This window comes from Dermacentor andersoni, chromosome 4 (assembly GCF_023375885.2).
Source record: "Dermacentor andersoni chromosome 4, qqDerAnde1_hic_scaffold, whole genome shotgun sequence".
In the NCBI taxonomy this organism is placed as follows: domain Eukaryota; kingdom Metazoa; phylum Arthropoda; class Arachnida; order Ixodida; family Ixodidae; genus Dermacentor; species Dermacentor andersoni.
The window spans coordinates 94,000,701-94,018,394 of NC_092817.1; the positions used below are offsets into that span (position 1 = coordinate 94,000,701).

Below are 17,694 nucleotides of genomic sequence, written 5' to 3' on the forward strand. Positions count from 1 at the left end.
ACCCACTCGGAGCAGCGTTTCGCACTGCACCGATCCCGTAACTTCAGTGCTCTGTCGCAAGCGCGCCTCCATCTCTCGGCGCTTTACCAGCGATACGAGAACGAAGGGATCAACCCGCCTAGGATGTTGTTGTTTACGACCCTCCAAAGGCGAGCGCTGCTTCATCATGCTTTGCGGACTCGCCTGTCGTATACAGACAGGTCCACCTGTTCCTTGTCGACTCAATCTACATGCAGTTCTATACCGGCGAGACAGTCAATCTCAAACAAGGAAAGTGGGTTTTTTCGATACGCCTGGCCTTGAGGACCGCTAGCGTTCAGCAGCTTTCGCCAAAAGAGTGCTTAGAACTTCTCAGATATAAATTTAGGAGATAACGGCGCATTAACAACGAGTGTTGACTGCATATGAGCTACATATACGCTAGCAGAAACAGTGGGGACGGATAAGGTTCATTTTACTGCGAGGAGTGATCGGACCGCGTTTTCTTGTTTTCTGCAATCTCCCACTTATTACGCACGTGCTTGCTGACGCACACTGAAGATTGTGGTTTCGATTTGTGCGCAGCAACCGTGGCCTGCATGTTCCAGTCACCGCTGCGCACACCGAAAAGCTGGACCACCGCTTAGCGTCGCATATGCTCTGAAGCCGGAGGCCGTGTTCGTTAGATAATACCTCGCACTGACTGGTTCAGGGAGTCTACGCTGAGCACGTCCTCTTTGACCGAATAGTAATAAGTAACAACGCCAAACAACTAGTGCAGCAGGTTTGCGGAGCAATAGTGCGCCGCTACCTGGTACGGAGTTGCCGGTAAGAACGCGTAGAAATCGGGCTTAATTTCGTTCAAGTACGTTCACCGGGATCCCGCCAGCGATTTCGCCTTCATCGTGCCGGCCCGCCCCATGGTCAGGAGGCGCGCGCACGCACGCACACGCACAAGCACACGCAAACACAAACACGAGAGCACAAAGCCAGCGCGAATACGTACTCGCTTGCTAATTCGTTCTCAGATTGCCGGAGGCCTTTGTCTGACAAGAATCGAAGCGTCGACCGCCAAAACGCGAGATTGAGGCGGAAGGGAGGAGGCAAGGTGAGAGGTCATCGGGCTGCGCGCGCTGGCGGCGCCGACCTTTCTCCGCTATCATTCCAGACTATCTTTTCCTTTCGCATCGTTTTTGTCTTTCTATTATCTTTTTTCTTCACTCCACACTTTCTGCTCCTTCATCACCTGCTACCCCGCGCGACCGCTCTGAGACGGCAGTGGCTGCGGTTGATGAATATCGCCGCAGCTTCCATGCAAACGCGCCTCAGATTTCGATATGCGAGAAACACTTCACGGGCGATGACGTTTTGTGTCATACATATGTATACGGGTGCTCGGCGCGGCAGTCCTTGCACGCGATGTACCCCAACCTTTAGTAACCCCTATTTATTTTTTTCTGCACAAAGCGAGCTACCCTATACCATACCACATGGGCCTGCCAAAAAGTCCCTACTAATTTCCCCAACCGAAACGCAACGCACGAGCAGTGGGAGATGGTGCTGACCAGCTGGGCATTGGATGATCAGCGAAAGCTGATCGCTGGAGACGAAAGTGCTGCCGCTGGTACCCTGGACTGAAGTCTCCACCCACAACCTGGATTCATTCCACTCCGTGCACAATCAAAATAAAGTCTTTATCTCTCTCTCTCTCTCGCATCTGACAGAGAAATCTCGCGCGTCATTCGGCAGCGGCGGCGATGGCCACGGAACGGGTATTAAATCCTTCGAGGTTGTTCAACTTGACTTGGGAAGGGCTGAGAAGCAGTTAGACGCAGGGTGCACGTGGCGCACGTGTTTATGTTTACTTCTTGACGTGTACAAATAATCGCGCACCATTTGTCGCGTATATTTCCGGAACGACATTTCCAACGATTGCGCTGCATGCGTCTGGGCCGGGACTCACCTCGGCATACCGAGACATGATTCAGACCGTACGGGGCCACTTTCTCTGGAGACCTCGTCCTGGAACTGGAGGGTCTTCGAAGAGTTTCAATGAAAAGGACACACTCCTTCTAGCCTTCGAAATCATTCCCACTTGTGCCCAGCCTATATCTTTGCGAAGGATTTGTGAATCATGATTCGGTGGTTGCACCGAGTTATGGCAAGTCTATCAGCAAGGGCTACAGATCTAGAAGGCCGGAGACGGCCTACGTGTCCGAGCTTTTACTTTTCCCAACACGACTGTTCAAATCGCTTGTTGATTGTGGGGCGATGTTTCGACTAATGCCCCGGTCTATGATCTTGGTGACGAGATTCAAAGGCTTTTCGGCTTTTCCTTGGAAGTCGATTTCTGTAATGCAAGGGTAAGAGTAGCTTTAGGATACGCCGGGTCATCTCTTATAGGGCCTCAGATTTGAACAGTTCAGTCAAGCACCAACCGCTAGCCAGCAGAGGGTGAAAGAAAAAAAAAGAAAGAAAACTGAGCGCTTTTTGCTGCCTTAACACAACGTGCTTTTTAACGTTAGGTTAGGTTTTATAATAAATGTTTATGTAAGCAAAGCTGACAAATAATAAGAAAGACAGAAATTTGTACACAACTGGTTTGTACTGAAAGACTGAAAAGACTGAAATTGTACACAACTCTTTGCTTTCACAATGACGCTTGAAGTGACACATAAAAAAAAAAAAAGTGGGCGGGGGACAATAATGCCGCCTGCTTTTTATTCTCTATTATATCCTTTCCTCACTGCTATAGCAGTTTCACCTATTCTAGCACCTTCTACTTCCTATTACGAAAGATTTACGTTCTGGAACAACCTCGGTAACTATGATTGCTGGACCGCGGCCACACCCTTCGCTGATGCGGAAAGCGGCCTCGAGAGCGTGACTGCTGCTTTTTAAAGATCGACTAGCTTCAGTTATAACCGTCCAGACAGTGCAGCCCAGTCTGTACGCGCAGTTCTATAGCACTCGTATTCTAAGGGCGCGCAAATATTCAAAATTTCAAACACGAGTCGAATTGTTCGTATTCAGTTCATCATTTCAATATGCGAACGTGTCTGGTATTATTTTTCTGTTCGAATAGCAACATATGTTGGAGCCTCGAGGGAAAGAGACCGACTGCTGCAGCAGAGCATCATCATCATACAAACTTTATTGCGCAGACTGAGGAGTTTGGGGCACGCAGGCTCCCGGGCGCCCGCCCCACCCCACTGCACTCAAGCGTTTATGCTACTTCGGTCCTTAACGTTCGCAGACCGATCAGTAGCCATGGTCTGCAGGACCGGGTCCGCAGTTGCGCAGTCGTTACGTACCAGTTGCTGAGCAAACGTGCAGGGCAGACCATTTTTGTACAATGTCCCGTCATTTGTGAGCCTCTTGCTCTTATGCAACCTCTATTTTGACAAGTGTACTTTTTTGTCTTTTCTAGGGCACTGCATTTCACCCACTAACACAACTTGAAGCTATCACTCAGCGCATGACACGCTCACATGATTCGAACTTACTGGAATGTTATCGAAGGTTCTATCCGTTATTTGCTGTCGCCGAACCTAATGTAATCTGACTGCACGCGCGACGCCAATTGTGTAGTACTTGCTGGAAGACACGCGGGCATCGGCGATTACTCTGGAAGTTTCGATGCCTCATGTGTAAAAGCCGAAGCGCTTGACCCGCAGGTCAGATTCCGACGATCGCCGACTGTGTTCGCTGCCATCACTGTGCTTTGAGTGCAACCTGCTTTTGTGGGCACAAGTTCGCCCAATAAAAGTTGGTTCCGTCATTCACAGTTTTGCTACTGTGTTCTTGACGGGAACTACCACGTGGCAATATCAATTGGTTGTCGAGAATTGCGTCACGAGCGCCAATTTCTCCCCTGGTGCTTGGTAGGCTAAACTCTGTGACGAAAAAACAAAAAATGAAGCCTGCTTCCATGGCAACGGTTTTGTTGATGCGCGAGGGGGAAGCGCCATCCTGCTTGTCGTCTGCTATGCGCTCGACGAGCACACGAATTTCTCTGCAGGCGCCAATGGAAACTAATACCGCTTGCATTAATTTCTTTTTCAGATTATTTTCCTCTTTCAGATTTTGTTTTCAACGCGCTTCGCCTTCTAATTTTCTTTTCTTACAAGATACGTGCAACGCATCTGTAGGAAAACATCTTTTTTCTTTTCACGATGCGCTATCCAGCATGCCATGCCACGCGGCTATTTTATTTCGTCAAAACATAAGTGGGCAGAAAAAATGTGGTTTATTCACTGTTTTTTATTTGCAACCCATCGCACAGCAAAACATAAGATGCACAATAAAATAATGTGGAGCTGAGCAACTCATTAGTCAGTTGAAATGAGCTCATTCTGTACTACGATCATACACACGTAAGTCAGCTTCCTACAAGTTCTCATAGACAAAAAATTGCTACAGAGGCCATGTTTGCTTGCTGTGCACAAGACAACTCTGCCAAGGCAATTTCGGGCGCAAAAGTCCTTATTAATAATAAAAAGATTATCAAGAGCAGCAGATCCAAATTTTTCATACACCAGAAACAAAAACTTCTTTTTATTCCATACAATGGGCTTGCTAGTTCAAACAACACGCTTCGCCTAGTCAATTTTCTGCATAGGTCTCCTTGTGCTAATGTGCCGATAAATATCCAGCAGATTATATTGAAAATGCATATAATCCTTTTTCACATGTGGTTTTGCTTCGCAATGCAACATGTAAGATCACTGGAGCTTCATGCAGATCTGTAAAATTGCGAACACGGTATGAATACGATATTCCGCGCAAGCATACTGCACATGTTTCTTAAAATTTGTAATGTGCTTCGTTTGTGCTATCGTCATCTAGGCATAACTGGCACAGTTCCAAGACAATAACAACACTTTGTTTGTTGAGAAACGGTAAATGCAGGAGAAGCATGTGTTAATCGGTGGCTGATCGTCAGTAGAGGATGTGCAAAGACGAAGTGATGCACAAAGGTATTACGGAACGTGGAGCTTCGGGAGGTGGAGAAATAATATGTAAAAGCAACGCAAGTAGGCTGCATTCAATGCATCAGGGCAACCTGCTCAAAACAATCCTCTTTTGAATGGTTTTCAAGACCTTCCTCTAACATGCTGAACGTACATTGCGCACCTTCTTTAACAGAGCCTATAGGCTCAGTTTCGTGCGACTTGTATGAAGCATAGGACAGGTGTTACAGCTATGACACAAGTTTCATCATTGGCTGGAGGTCATCCGTCACGACAATTTCGGCGTCGACACAATAGGGAGGCGAAAGCATTCTAACTTTTCAAGAACACACGTTTCTGGCGCAGCATTCTTTCTTTGCTTATTAAGGTTATTCGTGACTTTGTCGAAAGGGGAGTCCCACCTCCTCTCACTTTTGCTATAGTAATGAAACCACTGAAGTCAAGTGTGCTGAGCAACATTAGTACTTGCCCAATTTTACTGAAGTAGGCTCAACAAGATTCTAGCATAGCAAGATCCATGTATGGTAGCTATGTGATAATCTTTGAAGAGGAGGGCGCAAGTGTCAGAGCAATGGCAGTCTGCAGAAAGAATACGTTGCACAATGTTTATGCAAATATTGAAATATGCCGAAATATTTTCTAAAGGTAGGCTAATCAGGAGACCGCCCTATGAGCTATCGGAATTACAAAAAGAATAAAATATTAGTAAGGAAGTTTTCCTCATTTCCATGCTTTTGGAGCTTTCTTTTTGCAGTGGGTTTTCTCTCACGTTGTATTGCGAGACCCAAATTGATGTCATTTATGTGCAGCATAAGCGACGCATATAGCAGAACCACTGCAGCAGGTCTATGCGACACTAATTAGAGCAAAAGATTTCTTTAACTACGCTGCTGTTTAGATTATCTTTTAGTACAGTGGACACACCGCACAATTGCGGGACCACCCCAAAATGCTCCAGAAAAGATTCGTCCATGTCTTTCCCTTCCTCTTGCGATAATAGAGCGTCACCTGGCACTGTACGAGTTGGTATAACTTTGGACTCACATGATACATCAACTTCTCTAGTGGTTCCCTCGTGGTAATCTTCCGGCAGCTCTTTAACTTCGTTGATTTGAGAAACCTTTGTGTACCATCGCTCAGTCGGTTGATAACACCCACGGTCTCTGGAGAGTACATTTTCCGCTTTTGGCCTCGCTGCGGCATTCTAGAATAAGTAAAGCCAGATACATCATCAGACCATCTTGTCAAGTTGGTAGGCAAATTTTCGCCGACGTCGCACGTTGTGTCAAAGAACACTACACATAGGCACACAGGCCAAGCGCAGCGCCCTGTCAATGCTTGGGTGTCATGCACCACTGTAAAGAGAATTCCATTGGCAACACATGCGTGCCATGTGACAGCGCTTCACGTTTATGGAAACACAACATGAAAAGCTAGTTAATTACCAACCTTCTAATGCACATGACAAAACGCGGAACTATTTTCGTAAAATAGTTCTTTTAACCCATGCAGGTTAGTTTTGATTATATTTGGTTGCAGGATTTCAAGTAGAAATACGCCTACATAATTTAATAAGCAAATTCCAAGTTTCAGTGCTGCTATATATTCATGTAACATGTTAAGCACTGCTGGTTTCTCAATAGCTGGCTGAGAATACTAGGCATCAGTATTTAGAGCTAGCTTCCTTGATCGATGATAGTTTTGATTCTTCTTGTTAAGGACTACGTAATTGAGCGTTTTACTTACCTTTGCTCAATTTTTCTGCAAGATACCCATACGAGCAAAACTAACTACCAGTAGTTTAAAGCTGTTGGGAAACTGAGCATTGGAGTTCTTGCTCCGGAAGAATTTCCGCTATAAAGCGGCAAACGAAACTTAAGAAGAAAAGCACAGTGCACGGCAAGAACTGGCTTCGCCACGTCCTACTCTAGCGCCAAGCGAGGCGCGACATTTTACGAACCTGAATCCGGTCATTGTCAGCGAAAACTGTTCGGCGTTTTTGTTTAGCCTATAATCGGGAATATCGCGCACCGCAGATGAGCAAGCGATGGCGAGAAACTGATAAGTACGCGGTTTTTTGGCGCATGCAGAGCGAATTTCGCTGCGTAACGTCACAGGGCTCCAGTAGCAAGCGGCGAGGAAAAGACAGCGCCCGCCGTGCTCGTGGCACATGCGCCGTCCCCTCAAATGTTTCTTGTACGAAAATAATTAACTACAGAAGCACAGATTGGCAACCACTAATAATCATTTTTTTTCTTTTTTTGCTGAGCACGATGTCGCGGGATCGAATCCCGGCCATGGCGGCCGCATTTCGATGGGGGGCGAAATGCGAATACACCCGTGTACTTAAATTTAGGTGCACGTTAAAGAATCCCAGGTGGTCCAAATTTCCGGAGTCCCCCACTACGGCCTGCCTCATAATCAGATCGTGGTTTTGGCACGTATTAATTATTAACTTGCTTTCCTTACCTTCACTGATCAGGGACCGCTCTTCCACTCCAACAGACGGCATAGCCGACCACGACAGGGTCGGCTTAGTCCCTTCCTCTGAAGTGATCCGAGCAGAGGTCGTAGCCGTTATACATCTGCTCCTATGTCAGCCCAGCCAGGACTCTCCATTTAGCGTCACTTCGTTATACGTCACATATGAAAAATGGGCAAAATACCACGTGGTCTTGATTAAAGAACACTTAAAAGCGAAACCCGAGTTGAGAGTATGAGGAAGAGACTAAAGAATCCTTCGAGGATCGTAGCAGCGCAACTTAAGGGACACGGACACAAAGGAACGACTAGATCAGGACGTAGCTGCTCCATCGTCTAGTCGTTCCGTCTGTGTCCGTGTTCAAGTTCTGCTGCTACAATCCTCGAAGAACGAACCAACTAGCCCAGTTAAACAGCCTTTTAAAGAATTGTTCTCTTCTAGGCGAAGGTTGAAAAGTGAAGCGAGCCTATGTCGTCACATAGGCAACTCGAACTACTTCTTGTAATTCAAAACACGAACGGTGGCTGCTACGCAAGTTTTTTTTTTTTTTTTACTTCTGCCGTGTTCATGACCATTCAAAGTTGGTAATAACAAAAAACAGGTCACTGGAATGCTCTCCAGCGTAACCCCTTCATACAGCAAGCATTCAAATAACTTTGGCAGATATAAATTGCAAGTTTGTCTACTTGTGTAAAAAATTAAGAGCAAGCGCTAACATCTACCGAAGTGAAATTACCGTCTGCGCTTCAACTAGCACCAATCGGCCAAGCAGCTTCAGTTTCTAACACCACCGCAGAAAAACTGCGCCGCGCCAAACGAAAACAGATATTCGCTTAAAAAAAAAAAGCGCGGATGATCTTTCGTTTCGTCCTAAGCTGTTTTGATAAGCACAGCACTTGTTTATTCATAACGACTGTAGAAAATGTGTGCTCACCTCTGGTCCGTTGGGAAACGGGATAATTTCGCCCTTGTGTTGCTCCCCGAGTTGCCACATGACACAGCTGCGCAGCAAGCCGTGAATCCTTTCTTCAGTTTTTTCAACATTGCCGAAACATTCGCAGGCACAGAAAGTTCTAAACTGCAGAGCTTACGAAAAAAACGTGCACGTGCACAGAAAGCGGCAGGAGCAGACGAAGAAAATGGCAGCCGAAGTGATAACAGCGACAGCGCCACGTAATGAAGCGACCACGTAATGATATAGGACGCCGAAAACGAGAATAGCCAAAATCACGTTTTATTTCTATACATAATTGCCTCACCTCACTTTATTCTTATGTGGTTTGATGAGATAGAACCACATATACAAAAGTTATTGAATTTTTCTTTGGCTACCAGTGTCATGGCGACGCTTTATTGCCAATACCGAAACTAGCCCCACTGTCCACCCACTGGCCCAACGCCATAGCCACTAAGCAACCGCGGCGGGTTAGAGGCGCTATATACGACATCTCAATTTTGTAAAGGAAACTTCCAGTTGTCTTGAAGGACACCAATTAATATTGCACGGTAAACCAAGATGGCGGTATTCAGAAGACGGTGTTAGCATGTATACTGCAGAACTTTGCGATGTATAGACATTTATGTACCTAGCCGCGGTGACATAACCTGGTGTCGACAAAACAGATATGATAGGGCCATTGACGTATGCTCACGCGAGTGAATCAGCCATTTCATTTAAGTGCAACTCACGATGTCCCGGTACCCAAAGCAAACATACTTTCCGTAAGTGTGGAGGCAACATCGAAAAAAATGTTCGCTGAATTCTTGAATTTCAGGATGCAGTAAGTGCTGCGCATCTCGTTTCGCTGAGGAAGAAGACGAAGAAGTTAAATGTCCTTTGCTCGAACTGCCCATGGGCACTCTTCTGGCTATAGTTCGATTAAGGAGGTAAGGATTACACATCTTTTTCAGCTACCTGCATGCGGCCCGTTAAAAGTAATTTGCGAACTAGCAGAAGATGGTTAAGACGCAACTTTCAGCCCTTTCTTTTTATTGTGATGCAATGCAGCGCGACCTTGGGCCAGCAGTTACGTGGCAAGAAAATACGATGAGGCGCAGTGCTTTCAATTACCTATTAGCGAATATTGTTTACGTTTGTTTACATTTCTGTTTTTTTTCCTATTTTTACATTGAACTACCCGGTTCTTGGCCAATCCCCCAGAGTGGGTATGTGCCAGTAGCGTGTGCGGGGGGGGGGGGGGGGGGGGACTTCCTATTTTCTGATCTCACCCTTATCGTGACCCTTTGAAATCATTTGGCAACTAGGACGGTAAAATTTTAACTCGACTTTGTCATGCATGATACGCATTGCAACTTGCGCCGGACTGGATGCACCTGTTGGACGCAGATGCCTGTGTGTTGTTGTAGAGTGTAGCGATCTTATCTCCGCGTACTATAATATTCTTAGTTTAAAAAAAAATTATGGGGTTTTACGTGCCAAAACCACTTTCTGATTATGAGGCACGCCGTAGTGGGGGACTCCGGAAATTTGGACCACCTGGGGATCTTTAACGTGCACCTAAATCTAAGTACACGGGTGTTTTCGCATTTCGCCCCCATCGAAATGCGGCCGCCGTGGCCGGGATTGGAGCCCGCGACCTCGTGCTCAGCAGCCCAACACCATAGCCACTGAGCAACCACGGCGGGTATTCTCAGTTTTCTATTTTCCGTGTGGTAAAAGAAAGCAGCTGCGGAGTAATGGTATACAGAGCCCGTAGCACAACCGCTCAGTTCTTGGTTCGAACCCGGCTAATAGGTTGACAATTATTTTTAAAGCGAAGCTTTTCTCCCCTCTCCCTCCCACTGTTCGGGTTTTGGCTATTTTCTAGCATAATTAGGAGGTACCGGATATAGCGCCAACAAACAAACAAACAAACAAACAAACAAACAAACAAACAAACAGACAAACAAACAAACACCAGATATATAGTGCAACCCGAGGGCCCTGGAGCGTCAAGTTTACAAAGCTGGTTTCACACGAGAGGAAGTATCGCCAGTTCAGTCTGCGGACGAGTGTGACGTTGCACGGTGGTGCCGAATCACGTCTCACACACACAAAAAAAAATTAAATTAGATTATGGGGTTTTACGTGCCAAAACAACGTTCTGATTATGAGGCACGCCGTAGTGGAGGACTCCGGAAATTTCGACCACCTGGGGATCTTTAACGTGCACCTAAATCTAAGTACACGGGTGCTTTCTCATTTCGCCTACGCCTCACACAAGAGAGCCGCTCACGGACTGCTCGCGGCACTATTCGTTGCAGTCCAGCCGCCTCCCAGTCGTCTGCGGACTGATTATAGGCGATTCATCCCGTCGTCAGTTCGGCTTAAGCCCGAACGTGAGCTCCAGCGCAAACGCGCCGTTGTCCGTCGTCATCCCACTGTGATCATTTCTTCGTTGTCACGCCGTCGTCATCGTTCCCTCGTCTTCACTCTTTCGTCATCTTTGCATTCGTAATTTCATCGTTCCGTCTTCGTCATTCATTCGTCATCATGCGGGCACCCGCATGCTAGAGGGTCACAAGTTTATGTTGAGCGAGGTGTTTCCGGGTGTGAATAACAGAACAGAAAATGTGTGCAACTTGGTCGTGTGTTCTGGATACTTACTTATGTTCACTAAACAAGAACAGCATTCTTCGCAAACACAAACCGGTTTCCAGGGCTCGTGGGATCCGCATATCTTTATTTTTTTTATTCTTATCTTATTTGTCCCGTCGTTCGAGCGTGATGTCATATCCATCTCGGTTTATCTATCTACATCAATATTTATTTCATCACTGCTTAGCGTAGCAAAAAGCGCTGGTCGAGATGTCACTGCGGATTCCTACACTGTGGCACTTATAAGTATGGGTATAAAGGGTGCTCCAGCTATTCTACACTAAATAACAATAAAAAAAAGAACCCTTATGCGCGGATGAAAGCATATATGTGCTGCGATCAGTAACCTGAAAGAAAAGTCCTTGCCATGCTGTGTTTGGAAAACTATGAGTGTTTTGAAATTCAGAACGATAAAGCGCTATAATAACGCCAGAAGAAAGGGTGAAGCCACAAGTACAAGAATTAGTCTAATCCTTGTACTAACCATCACATGTTAGTTAAACAATCAGAGAGTTGTCTCTGTGGTAGCTTTCCTAGGAAACGGTACCGACGCGTCGCACTGGCTTTTGGAGCTGCAGCCACATTTACGCCTGCGCAACGCATTGTCAGCCGGGAATCGTGCCCCGTCGGTCCGTTACTTTTACTCCGCTATAAGATAACGATGAATACCAATCGAAATGAAACGCACGTCGTTCCCATATATCACGTGCGTTAGTCGCACTTCTCTTTCTATTACAGCGCGGTAACCGCGCTGCGCGATTTCGGAGCTCCGACGCGGCCGCGCATGAAAGCAACGCGTCGGAAATGCGCCTGAAATAGGCTTCGTGCGGTTGCGAATTATTGGGGCAGTGACAAAAATGAGCAGCGTACCGCCGCACCCTCGATCGCCGCCACTGTTGCACCATAACCACCGGGTAATTTAACGAATTATCGCACGATCATTTCACTTGCTCGTCCATGCATGCACGCGCGATGACGAGAATTTTCGACATCGAAACGGATTTCGCAATTTCCCTATGAGAGCGGTGCTTCGGCGCGAGTAGGCGTTACCCCGCTTAGGCCCGTGACGTAGACGTGAACGCAAAAAAAAAAAAAACGCTGAAAGAATAACGCTTAAAATACAGAAACTGAGAAAGCAAGAGCTGCACGCACACACTCCCTATAGGAAGACTTGCGGCTGCAACGTGTGTTTATACCCGCCACTGCCACCCGAAAGCTATCTGCCGTGTGTAAACCTCGGTTACGTCACACCGAGTCTTGGCAGCAGCGGCGTCCACAATGACGAGGCCGCGCTTCGATATGCAGGGCGCGCTTCGCGCCTGCATAAGAAAACGTGCACGCACAAACATTCGGCACTCGTGTTCGCTTGGCACACATACTAAAGCGCTCTCGGTCGCTACGCGGTGCGATTCCGAAGCTTAATTGTGCCTCGTGCCACTCGCTCTCGAAATGCGGCTCTCGCGACCGGTAGTTCGAACCCGTCACCTCGTACTTGGCACGACTGCTCGTTCCTGCCCGCGTGTGAAAGGCTCAGTAGTCCTTGTCCAAAAAAAAAAAAAAAAAAAAATGTTGAAGCACTCCTTTGTAATATGTGTGCGTGCTCGCGTGTTCTTCCAGAATAAATTACATAACGCTTCTTTAGTAGGAGCCTGTTAAGAATATATCAACACGTTGTAAAACCTGCAGTATAGTGCGTTGCACTTTATTCGATGGAGGCTGCAACAGTTCAAGCCCTGCATATATCGGCTGCGCATCTTTTCAGAGGACGGTCGGGGGCGAAACTTCGTATTTATTTGATAGTACGGATCACAGGCATCTTTCCCGCCTCTTCTCGGCGCCCGGATTTGAAGGTAAGAGCTCATTCTCAAGTCGCGCGTCAGAAATAATCGCGGCAATAGCGTACTGTAACGCTCGCTGTAACTCGTAAGAACCCATGCATTAAGCGAAGCGAACGAAGCCGCTTCCCTGCCAAATTAGGCCTTCTTTCGTCTCTTCACGACGACGGCGCGCTGTTAACGCCGCAGCGAAGATAATGACCTCCATCTGGTGTGAACCGAACTTATCGGCTGCGCTGGCAAATAAGAAATAGATTCCTGCCGCGCACGTGTCCAATCTAACGAAAGACAACAAGTTCTATCAAAATTTTCCCGCCCTGGCGATTGACGCAATGACCGCGGCATCCTTCCTGCACACGCATGTAGGAATATTGCGTAAAATAAAGGGTTACCGCACCCTCTCTCTGCTGACGACATCGGTAGCAGCGCTTAGGGCAACGACGCAATGCACAGAGCAAGCTTTCGGGCGTGCTTCTCTGCAACTCTCCCTCTCTGTTCTAAGGCGTGTTAAGATATGATGAGACCGAAGGTCTCAGAAAAAAAAAAAGGAAAGAAGAAGAGCAAACAGATGAGACCCTTGGAAGAAGAAAGGAAAGCGCGGAAAGAGAGACGAGGAGGACAGACCTTGGGGAATGCCAGGCCCAGACCTATGCTCCTGGTATGGTGCCTTGGCTTGCCTTGAGGCGGTATCTACCGGGCGGTCGGCCGACCCGCGCGATTGTACCGACGGCGACGACGTCAGCGGGAGAGGGGTGCGAGAGGGCACGGCCGTTCCCTGCCGCCAAACGGGGTGGTTGAGGAGGCGGCGGCTGATCCCTTTCCTCCTCCCCGTTTACGCAGGTAGTCACGTGGGGCCGGCGGCAGCGTATAAACCGGACTCTCGACGGCTGCCAGAGCAGCATTGAGGCAGTTGCTTCCACTGGGACGAGACACAGTTTCTTCCCGCCGCCGCCGGCCAGTTGTGCACGGCTCCAGCTGAACGAGCGCGCGCCCTCCTTCCTTCAACCGCATCTTCCCTCGGTGCGTCTCTCGTCTCCTCGGTCAGCTTTGTCGGCAACGCGCAGTGCTGCAGCAATGGATCTGCTGTGGGAGAAGGTGTTCTCCACGTACCAGTCTGTGGTGGCCAGCACGGACCCGCGGGTGAAGGGCTGGCCGCTCATGGGCAGCCCGATGACCATGATGTCCATCATCGCCGGCTACGTCTACTTCGTGAAGGTCTGGGGTCCCAACTGGATGAAAGGCCGCGAACCGTTCAAGATCAAGGGTGTCCTGGTCGCCTACAACCTCCTCATGGTTGTGCTTAGCACACTTTTCTTCGTTGTCGGCGGCTCCTACACGTACCTGGGACCGTATAACTGGTTCTGCCAGGCCGTCAGCTACGGAACCGACCCGGACTCGCTGGCTGTGACGACCCTTGGCTGGTGGTACCTGGTGATAAAGATGATAGAGTTCATGGACACGGTCTTCTTCGTACTTACCAAGAAGTTCTCGCACATCTCGCTGCTCCACGTCGTGCACCACTCGACCGTCGCCTGGACTGTGTGGATGGGCGTCAACTTCGGAGCCGGCGGCCAGAACGCCTTCTTCCCTTTCATCAACTGCTTCGTGCACATTGTGATGTACACCTACTACTGCCTGGCTGCCATGGGACCCGAGGTGCGGAAATACCTGTGGTGGAAGCGCTACCTCACCCAGTTCCAGATGGTCCAGTTCGTTATCGGCTTCGTGCACGCAGCCATTCCAGTCTTCTACGACTGCGGCTTCCCTCCCTACTTCGCGTACATCCTCATGGGTGAGGCCGTCCTGCTCTTCTTCATGTTCCGCAACTTCTACAACAAGGCCTACAAGGCTTCCCACACGGCACGCAGCCTACAGCAGCAGCAGCAGCGAAACGGTCACGTTAAGACGGCAGTGACGGCGGGTGCCGACGGCTCGCAAACCAAACTGGACTGATGACGTCACCAGCGTCGGATCACGGGCTATTCCGTATCGGAACGGGCCGATGACCGAACGCCTCCACCTTTCAACGCCTGGTGGGCACATAATTTCGAACCCAGGACGACGAAGCGACGCTGAGCTGTCAAAACAAACTGTTCGTTGTTTCTCTCGGCGCCGCCTCGCAATAAGCCTAGTCAGCAAGCGACGTCCCTTCAGGACGCCCTCATCCACTAGCCGCTAGATTGCCTGCGTAGCGGCGAAGACGGCGGCGACTTCCAGTGGATTCTCAAGTTCTTCTGGACGTTTCCGGCAAGTCTCGGCATTCCAGTCAGGACTGATCGTTTGCTGTGTTTTCTTTTCTTGTCGTTTGTGTCACGTAGTGATTCAGCGGTTCCCCTCACTAGCATTCCATTGTCGGGGCAGTCAGCGTCTCTTGTTAAGGCCGCCGAATCTGCCATTGACTCGTATTTATGTTTCCCCTGTTCTATGGCAGATCACCCGGCTACCTGATTGGGTGGGAGTGCCCTCCCGTATTTTTCTTGTGAAGACAAATTTCGCAAGGCCTCCCACGTATCTCGGATGTCACGCTGTTTTTTAACTCCTCTCCTGCAAAGAGATGCTGCTCAATCTTGTGACGAGGCCAAACAAATCGTGCATAGCTTGAGACGTTGTTCCCTGCAATTCCCATGTCGTACGGCAAACGGCATACCCAACTTCGTCTAACCAGCGAAGCTGCGTCCTAGTATGCTAGTTTCTATTGCCAATCACGTTGTCCTCAAGGGCGGTACAAAACGTTGTCTCAAATTTGTATTTTCTGTGCAGTCTTGAATTCGCTCAGTTCTTCGCCCTTAAACTGAACCCACACAGTGATCGCTCACTGCTTCATGTAAAATTTCTTCCCCCAAACGCCCTGTAAATATTGTCCATTCCTCATCGTCATCTGTCGTCGATGTATTAGAAACCACAACTGTTTGCAATAAACTGCTGTATCATTGTTACAAAGGCGTATGTATTTTTTGTCCAGGAGTCTTGACAACTGCTCGCTGCTTTGCACAAGCAATTCAACGGAGCACGCCTTCTTCCGTTGACTTGTAGCATTGCAGTGCTTCAAAGTGCACGCGTCTATACTGCTGCTCTTTCGCGGCATCGGTGTTTGATGCCGATAAATGTGACGCAAAGCAACAACAAAAAAATCAGTTTTCACAGTATATTCAGTAGCCGCTGCTCGAGTCTCGATATCCTACAGAGTGCGCGCGGCTACGCGCCGGCCCCCTTTACTTTCATTGCGATAGCAATTATATGGACACTCCCGGCTCATTTCTGCCGTCGGCGTGAGGCTCCGAATAAAGTGTAAAGGCGATAAAATCGTCGCCGCGCGCCGTATGCTGCATGTGCGAGGGAAACCGTGAGCGCGAGCCCGCGATAGCGGCTCAGTCTCGTACACGCAACGGACGGAAGCGGGGAAGAAGCGTGCCGCCTTCCGTCGCGCTCATTCTCCTTCTGGCGGCCGTGCGCGCCCCGCCGGGCCGCTGTATCTTGAAAGCCATATGCGATGGGTACAGAGTCCGCGCTGCGCCGGGGTTTCGCCACTTCGCGTTGATGCGAGCGGCTGCACGAAGGTCAATTCTCTCGCTGCTGCTGCCGCGGTCATTGAGTGAGATGTGTTTGCTTGTGCGCGCGTGACACCATGCTTATTAATTCAGTTAGTATGCCTATGTTTACAAGTTCATACGGAGGATAAAGCTACTAGAGAGTTTTAGCAGAGCGTTTACGGTCCGCTCCGCTCAGACCGGAATATGACAACAATTGGCACGCAGCCGCTCAGCAAAACGCTACTGGGAACACTGACGCGCGTGCGCACAGCACACATAGCGGCAGCGGAACGGGGGACGCTGACCACGTTCCGCTAGGAACCTGATTTAGCGGTGCGTCTGGGAGCGTATAGTTGCTTTCGTAATCGTTTTACCGCCAAGCTGAGAGCACATCAGTGACATCTCTGGAAGACGCTCTTGTTAGAAGATAAGCGAAATCAATGCATTCTGTGCAGCCACCGGTGCGCGTGAAACGTGTGCGGAGCGGAGCGCAAGCAAACGCTCTGCTAAAACTGTCTACTATCCTTACTTTGTATAGCTAGCTGTCCACTAATTTGCTATCGCAATTGATGATTCGCCTGCCGCGCGAAACTGCGACTGTTTTTGTTATTCATGGCCAAAGTTTGCGGCGACTTGCACCCTCACGAGGTCAACTGCACCGCAAGACGCATGCACTATTTAGAGTCGCTTACTTTGAATTATACAGCTGATTACTGCCTGCACTTACCCGAGAACTCATGCTCGACCACTCTGGGGGGGGGGGGGGGGGGGGGGGGGGGGGGCTTGTATGCGTCGGGAGTTCCACGGACGCGATGCAACGCAGTCGGGACCCAACTCCTTTCCTTTGACAGAGCGTGCATACATGGAATAGCGTGCGTGGCAAGCAAGCGTAGGTTTTCAGCCTAGGAGGGGAAGTCAATAGATCGAACTCGCGGAGGCAGGTGAAAGGCGGAGATGGCTTAAGTGCGGTGGCCACAAACTTAACTGAGCAAGCTTCTGGCCATGGTCTCCGAAATTGGGCAGGATGCACTGCCTTGCAGCGCGCGCCCAATTTCGGAGGAAATGTTTGAGCACCATATTTTTCGATTGGGCACGCTCCACAACGGCGAAGGCCGACGGGCGGATGACGTGGGTCGATACCAAAAGTAAATGCGACGCCACGTGTGTCGAAACCCCGAACCGGCTTTGAAACATAATCATCGATAAAAATAATCTTATGATCAGCTCACTCAAATAGACAACTTATGAGCGTGGTATTCTTTCACTAGTAATATATATTTTTTTGTTCCTGACGTAG

At 48.8% G+C, this 17,694-nt stretch overlaps 1 protein-coding gene across 1 annotated transcript; it reads left to right on the plus strand.

Moving 5' to 3' along the window:
• Nucleotides 1–13,744: 13,744 nt before the first annotated feature.
• On the plus strand, nt 13,745–15,807 carry LOC126536485 (very long chain fatty acid elongase AAEL008004-like). The gene has a single exon (XM_050183469.3). It carries the CDS (start codon nt 13,942–13,944, stop codon nt 14,818–14,820), a length of 879 nt encoding a protein of 292 aa, XP_050039426.1. The 5' UTR covers nt 13,745–13,941; the 3' UTR covers nt 14,821–15,807.
• Nucleotides 15,808–17,694: the final 1,887 nt, after the last annotated feature.